Source organism: Miscanthus floridulus, chromosome 18 (genome assembly GCF_019320115.1).
Source record: "Miscanthus floridulus cultivar M001 chromosome 18, ASM1932011v1, whole genome shotgun sequence".
Taxonomy (NCBI): domain Eukaryota; kingdom Viridiplantae; phylum Streptophyta; class Magnoliopsida; order Poales; family Poaceae; genus Miscanthus; species Miscanthus floridulus.
Window position 1 is genome coordinate 63538863 of NC_089597.1, and position 7480 is coordinate 63546342.

The following is a 7480-nucleotide window of genomic DNA, read 5'->3' on the forward strand; positions in this document are numbered from 1 at the left end:
ATTATGATGTCTTTGATTAGATGCCACACGTCCTATTCGAACTGTAATCTGAGTAAATTGTTGTATTTGTAATGGCTTCTAGATCTGCAGGCTGAAAACTGAACCAATCATTCTTGTTGAATGTATGAATTAATTTACATTTCATACTAGTAACAAAATAAAGAATACAGTAAAAACCCACTTTGACTGCTTCATCCTAGAGGACATCGAATAAAAGTCGTGCGCGACTTGTTTCCCCCGTTCTTTCCTTTTGGCCAGTTTAATTTGTGCCATTGCATCCCGTAGCGGTAAACATGCTACATCTTTTATTGTGAGAACCAGTGGTCACTCACTCACCCGTGGTCTGAGATAAATGGAATTAATTGTGCCAGCCTAGTAAACTGGACTATACAAAGAGCTGCTATACAACTGTACTAGCAATAGGTAGGACTCTAGGAGTACTATATTGAGAAAATTACCTACATGGCCCTCTTAAAACTCAGGCTTCCTTTCTTGGCCTTGAAAATTTTCAACTTACCTATTTGGCCTCCAATCCAATTTTCGATTCCTTGTATGGCCTTCCCGTCAGTTCTGTTTGAGGGCACCGTGAAGTCCCACTGAAGACTAATGCGAAATGACATGATTACCCTTCACTGCATCTCCTTTTCTCCCAGTAAGCACGACTCAGACCGGATCGGGAATCATCAGACCGGATCGGGAAAAAAGCTCGCCCCTGCGGCTTGCGAGGCAGCGGCGTGCGGATGGAGGTGGAGTCGGCGCAGGCGGAGGAGCCTCCAGCGGCTTGCGAGGCAGCGGCGGAGGCCATCCCGCGCGTCCCTGCGCCCCTGCGGACCAGGCCGCGCTCGCCCCTGCGGACCGCGCGAGCGGGGTCGCGTCCCCCGGCGGCGGCGGCTGGGCCAGCGCAGCGTCGGCGCTCCTCGACTGTGGCTGGGCCGGCGCTCACCCAGGCGGAGGCAGGAGCGGCGTCGCGCTCCTCGGCAGGGGTTGTGCCGGCTCTCGCCCAGGCCTGCTCCGCGCGGCGTTCCCAGGCGGTGGGGCGAGCCGCGCACGCCCAGGTGGCTGGTGCTCCCGTGCGCGCCCAGGCGGCCGGGCCAGCCGCGCGCACCGAGGCGGCAGGGCGAGCCACGCGCACCGAGGCAGCGGGCGCTCTCACGTGCGCCCAGGCGGCCGGACCTTCCGCGCGCGCCCAGCCAGCAGGGCGAGCCGCGCGCGTCGAGGCAGCGGGGCCAGCTGCTCGGCACCAAGCGACGGGTGCTGCCCATGGTTTAGGCGACGCCGGTTCGGGCTCTGCAGCAACCGTCACCAATGGTGTAGCTCTCGATGAACTGCAAGTAGTGGAGACTGATTGGCTCGACGGGTGAGTCCATCTTTTTTTTGTTCAACTGCAGTACTAGACATGTATTTGTAGATCTTGTTTGCGTTACTTAGGTTTCTTGTTGAAATAGCAGATTTGATCCAAATTCAAGTTTCTTGTTGAAAATTAAATTGTTGGGCAACAGAAAGAAGTGCAGAAAGGATATTAAATGTTTTAGCTTTGAGATGGTTGTGGATTCGGACTTGACAAATTATAAGGATCTTGTTGAATCAGTGGTAGAAAGGTATCCACCAGGTTATTTGGAAGTTGCCCATGTTCAATATTATGATGAAGTTCTAAAAAGCTTCCCAGAAATAACATCTGACCAACAATTGATGACTATGTTTAGTAAGCACTCTAAGAGCAAGATTATCATCATGTTCATTGCATATTGTGGTCCTTCTGATGCTTTTGAGCCAATCTCTGAGTGGGATTTTAATGATGAAAGACAGCCTGACAACAACATAGAGGCAGTGGACACCAACACAGATCCATTTGAGGATGATTACCTTAAAAATCCACTACCACAGAACGAACATGTAGGTGTTGATGAGGAGATTATGTACTTGGAGAATGAACCCGTTAATGGTCTAGCAGTTGTGCCTTCTTCTGATAAAGGAAAGAGAGACTCGGCCTATGTCCCTGATGATAGTGAGGGTGGAGATGTGTCCCTTGATGATAGTGAGGGTGAGGATGTGTCAGATGAGTTACCATGTGAAGAGGAGTTGCCATATGATGAGGAAAACTATGCTCCAAATGTAGAATATGATACAGAGGATCCTCCGATGGTAGTAGGCTCGACTTATGATAGCATGCCAGAGTTTAGAGTGGCTATTTCTCAACACGCAATAAAACATGAATTTGAGTTCAACATTGCAAAGAGTGCACCAAATCGGTTTCGAGCATATTGTTCGCGGAGGGACTTAGATAATTGTCCATGGTGGATATTTGCATCTACCACTCAAGACGAATGCACTGTGCAGGTAATTGTATAATCTTTTATGCTGTTTTTTTACTTTTATGCTATCTTTTTCTGACTTTGTGTTTCTCTTTTGTAGGTGAAAAGAAATCCTTGTGCCCATGCTTGTTCTAGTACAAGAAGGAAAAAGAACCACAAAAATGCAACCAGACATTGGATATGTGCAAAAGTGAAGGACTTCCTTATAGAGGATGCAACTTTGAGAGCAAAGGACTTGCAAAAGAAGATTAAAGAGCACCATAAGGTAAACATCAACTACAAGAGAGTATATGATGGGAAGAAACTAGCATTGAAACAACTTTATGGTGACTGGGATAGCAGTTTTGACAATCTTTATAGGTTTAAAGCACAAGTTGAGGTTTCTTGTCCTGGTAGCTTAGTAATTATTGACCATCATACTGTTAATGGAAAGATAAGATTTAGAAGATTCTTCCTTGCATTCAAACCTTGCATAGATGGGTTCCTCAATGGTTGCAGACCGTACCTAGCAATAGATAGCACATTCTTGACTGGCCAGTTCAAGGGGCAACTGGCTAGCGCTTGTGCTGTTGATGGGCATAATTGGTTATATCCTGTTTGCATTGGAATTTTCGATTCAGAAACTAACGAGAATTGGATTTGGTTTTTGAGTCAGCTTAGACAGGGCATAGGATCACCACCGGGTCTAGCCATATCCACGGATGCTGGACAGGCAGTGATGACAGGGGTGGGTGAAGTATTTCCAGGGGCTGAACATAGAGAATGCATGTTTCATTTGGTGAGTAACTTCAAAAAAAGGTTCCATGGAAAGGTGTTTAATGATCATCTTTGGGCAGCAGCTTACTCATGGAACCCATATTTGTTTGAGAAACATTGGGTTGCAATGGAGAAAGCAAAGCCATCTGCAACTAATTATCTAAGGAAGTGTCACAAGAAGTTGTGGACTAGGAGCCAATTCTCCACCATTTGCAAGGTAGACTACGTAACCAACAACCTTGCAGAGTCTTTCAACAATTGCATTAAGCATCACAAGTCCCTAAACTTGGATGACTTCATGGACAAGTTTAGGCAACTGCTTATGACCAAGTGGAACCAAAGGAGAAAAATAGGAAAGAAACTTGATGGCTTGATTCTACCTCACATAATAAAGAAATTGAATGAGGCCAGTAGAGAATTAAAGTTGGAAGTGCTAGAATGTGGAGAACATGTGGGTGAAATAACAGCAATGGGTGGTAGTGGCTTCAGGTTTGTGGTTAACCTACTTGAGAGGACATGTTCTTGTCGACAGTGGCAGGTTCCTGGAATTCCTTGCAAGCATGCACTCGCATTCATCACATCACTTAGCAATTCACCAATAGAGCAATATGTTGACATGTATTACTGCATTGAGAAGTTTAGAGTTGCATATAGTCAGCTTATCCCTGCTATGCCTGACAAGACTCGGTGGCTGAAATCTACTCATGATTTTTTCATGCACCCACCTCTATTAAAGCCAGTAGCTGGTAGGCCTAAAACAGAGAGGCAGAAAGGTAGCTCTGATAAGAAAAGGAGTAAAGGCCAACACCAATGCCCTATTTGCATGGACTACGGACATCATTGGCATAATTGCAAGCGAGGAAGACCAGAAGACATTGCTGCTATGAAAGCTATCAAGTAATAATTTGTCTACTCTCTCTACTTTTAATAAAAGACATATTAGTGACTTTCTTATTTTTGACATTGCAGAGGAGAACCAAAGAAGAGGGCAAAAAACAACAAATATGCTGAAAGTTCCATTATGCCTTTGGAAGAAGCACCATCTGCATCCATGTCTTTTCCACCAAGGTTTGCAATTTCATATCCCTTGCAATGTCAAACTTACTCCCATGTTCACTTCAAACTTATGATTGATTCTATGTTCCTACTGTCTCACCATAGTCAAAGCTTGGAAACTACTGCTAAGAAAAAGAGAAAATATGTTGATTGTACTCCCAAAACATCTAAAAGGTACTTATCACTAGTGCTGAAAATATGAATTTATGCCATTATGAATGACTATTTGTCTTAGATACTAAATAGATTGCTTGTCTCTCACCACAGCCAATCCTTGGAGATATCAAGTAAGAAAAAGGGGAAATATGATAGCTCCAACTCAGGCACATCAAAAAGGTACTATTTCCAACTCTGAATTTTTTCATTGTTCATATTTCTATTTGCTAAAAATCATTGCTGCCCTATATTCACATGTCCAGATCAAGGAGTGGCTCCAATCAACCCGAGGCACTTTCCATTGATTTCCCTACCCACACAGATCAACCTAGGAAGGCCAAGGCTAAAAAGAAGGTCACATTCAAAACGAAAAAGAAAGTGCTTGGCAAAGAGGCGGTAAACAAGCCAAAGGTGATACTTGACAGCCCCGCAATGGGCACACGAACCAAAACTTCTCAGCCTGCTAGCCCGGCGATGAGTACAAGAAGTAAAAGAAGGCTCAGCCTATGATTTCTCATGTGTGTAGCACTAGCTTGTGTATGTGACAACTAAGTGTAGCTAATGTTGGGCGTCCTGGACAAGCATCGATGGAGGTTCTCAGCTAATGACCGTTACAGAAAAGGTTCTCAGCTACTGGACAGTATTTGTCGAAATCGACTAATGAGATTTTCATTGGAGCAGTACATTTTGAACCATGGAGGAGCCAGGATGAAGCAGCAGTTTGCACTTAGATTAGGATGCTGGAAGGGAAACTTCATTTTTTCCCTTTCTCTACTCGTCTTTTGTAGGAAACTCCTGAACTTACTGTTTTGTTTCCTGTACTATAATGAAAAGGCAGAGCACCTGCCGTTGTTCCTAAAAAAACATGTTAAGTGTCTTGTATTCTTGCTGTGATAATCTGGTCATAAAAATTTTTGGTTCCTTGTGGGTAATATAATCTTTAATTGCAGATGAATGGAATATATTTGGCCATAATTCAGAGTGGATTTAATATAATCTTTAATGTGCAAACTGAATTTATATGTGCAATTGGCTCCATGTCTGGAAAAAAATGCGTGCTAATGCTGTAGTTATGATGTGTTCTAAAATTATGTGCAAGAAGTGAAAATAATGCTCAAAATGAAACATATGCAATTTACAAGAATCTACAAGACGTACAGTACATAATTTGAATTATAAAATATCAAAAACTGAATTCTAAACTATCAAAAATGATGCTCTCGCGTCCAGGGGTAGAATCGACTTTTCGTCTCTCATCTAACACCGTTACAGGGTCGAATTGACGGGAAGGCCAGATAAGGAATCGAAAGTCGGATTGGAGGCCAAATAGTGAAGTTGGACATTTTGAGGGCCAAGAAAGGAAGCCTGAGTTTTAAGAGGGCCATGTAGGTAATTTTCTCTACTATATTTCACATACGTAGGCAGTCTAATTCTAATTCTAATTCTAATTCTAAACGCCATTGATTTCACTGATGAGGGAGCGCTGGGGAACAATGAACCTACCATGCCCGCTCTCAGCAACACATGTATTGATTGTAAATGCCCGACTCCATTTGGATAGTAGTCAGTGGCGGAGCCAGGATGAGCACCTCAGGGGGGGCTAATCAATAGAGATTTAGAACAAATGTCGAAGATTAACGATAAAATCACGTTTTTTCTACAGTAATATCAAGGCAAAATCACTCTCCCGGGGGGGGCTGCAGCCCCCCCAGCCCCCCCCCTGGATCCGCCAATGATAGTAGTAGTACTCTAGTAATCAAGTTGGCGTGGAGATGTGTATCACAGTTGTGCTGGTAACAGCCAACCGTTCAGTGCACTTATTTTTGGTTGAGTTACTTCGTTTCTGTCCGGTCCATTAGCTCCGTTATAGCCATGGAGGCTTGTACAGCTTGCAACCATGCTTTGCTGACTCTATAAAATGCAGGCCACTGCTCTTCCATATTCTCACCCCAGAGGTCGCAGTTGAGCACTACAGCAAGATTTGTAGAAATGGCAATCAACAAGTCTGCAGTTCTGCTTGGTGTGGTTTTGGCCTCTCTCCTGCTCGGCTTCCAGGACGTTGTGTATGCCAGGGAGCTCACTGAAGCCAATGGTTGCTAATCCGTCTCTCTCCCTAATTTTTCTATTTGTGTGTGTATTGTGTTACGTTACTGCATGAATTACGTAGAACCATTTTAATGAAGAAATTACATGGGGAACTGACATATCTTTGTGTGCTTCATGTTTCTTCATTCATGCAGACTCTGGAGTGAAGAACGTGGAGCCTGCAGGAGAGCCTGGACTCAAGGATGAGAAGTGGTTTGGTGGATACAAGCATGGTGGTGGAGGGTATGGAAACAATCAGCCTGGATATGGCGGAGGAAACAACCAGCCTGGGTATGGTGGAGGATACATGCCTGGACATGGTGGAGGATTCAAGCACCATGACCATGGTGGTGGCTATGGGTCTGGATATGGAGGCCCTGGATGTGGATGTGGAGGTGGGTATGGCAGTGGCCCGGCCCCAGGATATGGAGGTGGCAATGGTAATCCTGGATATGGAGGTGGCAATGGTGTTGGTGGCACTGGCGGAGGAAATGGCAATGGTGGTGGGTACGGCGGAGGTGGGGGTTATGGAGGTGGATACGGTAGTAGCACTGGTACTGGTACAGCACAAGGAGGCGGATATCATGGTGGTGCAGGACACTATGGTGGGCGGAACTAAGAAGAACAACTCCTTATGCTAGTTTATGTTGAATAAATCATCCAAGTTCTTGTGACTGAACAATTAATGTAAGCAGTGAGGGATCTTGTCTCGTGTTATTTGTGTCATCATTTGTATTAGCTGCTTTAAGAAGAATGTACATCGCTATTTGTATTTCGGACTTATTGCATGGAAGGCATCTACCACTTGTGGTCTGCTGATCATTATCTGTGGAATTCAGGGATTGGGTCTCAGTATGGTTTCATCCAGGTCACCAGATTTGGGCTGATCTTAAGTAAAACAAAAGATCTATCTGGGAGATTGTTTGAAGTAAAAGCATAACATTTTGCAGCAGAACATCGGACTGGAAACATATCCAATGTGGAAATTGTTGTATACTAGCTAGCTTCAGTGACATTTTGCCTATATATCATAGTTCTAAATCTCCCGCTATAGCCCGCTATAGCCTTTTGAGGCAGGGTGCCGCTATTTGAGTTCATGTACAATTTAGTCGCTA

At 44.5% G+C, this 7480-nt stretch overlaps 2 protein-coding genes across 5 annotated transcripts; both read left to right on the plus strand.

Moving 5' to 3' along the window:
- The first annotated feature begins 669 nt into the window (after positions 1-669).
- Positions 670-5282, plus strand: LOC136522140 (uncharacterized). 4 transcript variants are annotated; one of them, XM_066515926.1, is made up of 8 exons: positions 670-1357; positions 1449-2337; positions 2413-3285; positions 3805-3965; positions 4038-4136; positions 4230-4298; positions 4392-4460; positions 4544-5282. In XM_066515926.1, exons 1-8 carry the CDS (start codon positions 741-743, stop codon positions 4788-4790), a joined length of 3024 nt encoding a protein of 1007 aa, XP_066372023.1. In that variant the 5' UTR covers positions 670-740; the 3' UTR covers positions 4791-5282. The 4 variants fall into 4 exon arrangements, with proteins under 4 accessions (XP_066372023.1, XP_066372022.1, XP_066372024.1 ...); XM_066515925.1 differs by having other exon boundaries at positions 2413-2577; positions 2968-3965; XM_066515927.1 differs by having other exon boundaries at positions 2413-2577.
- A 933-nt stretch (positions 5283-6215) lies between these two features.
- LOC136522604 (glycine-rich cell wall structural protein 2-like) lies at positions 6216-7187 on the plus strand. Its single transcript, XM_066516407.1, has 2 exons — positions 6216-6372; positions 6521-7187. The coding sequence occupies exons 1-2, from the start codon at positions 6270-6272 to the stop codon at positions 6982-6984; spliced, it is 567 nt and encodes a 188-aa protein (XP_066372504.1). The 5' UTR covers positions 6216-6269; the 3' UTR covers positions 6985-7187.
- The last annotated feature ends 293 nt before the right edge of the window (positions 7188-7480 follow it).

Bases quoted from the DNA above. Each gene is read 5' to 3' on its own strand.
- LOC136522140 (XM_066515924.1), top strand. From the start codon at position 741: ATGGAGGTGGAGTCGGCGCAGGCGGAGGAGCCTCCAGCGGCTTGCGAG. The intron at 2,338-2,412 runs GTAATTGTATAA...TCTCTTTTGTAG, and splicing joins AAGACGAATGCACTGTGCAG to GTGAAAAGAAATCCTTGTGC. The intron at 4,299-4,391 runs GTACTTATCACT...CTCTCACCACAG, and splicing joins ACTCCCAAAACATCTAAAAG to CCAATCCTTGGAGATATCAA.
- LOC136522604 (XM_066516407.1), top strand. From the start codon at position 6,270: ATGGCAATCAACAAGTCTGCAGTTCTGCTTGGTGTGGTTTTGGCCTCT. The intron at 6,373-6,520 runs GTTGCTAATCCG...TCATTCATGCAG, and splicing joins GGAGCTCACTGAAGCCAATG to ACTCTGGAGTGAAGAACGTG.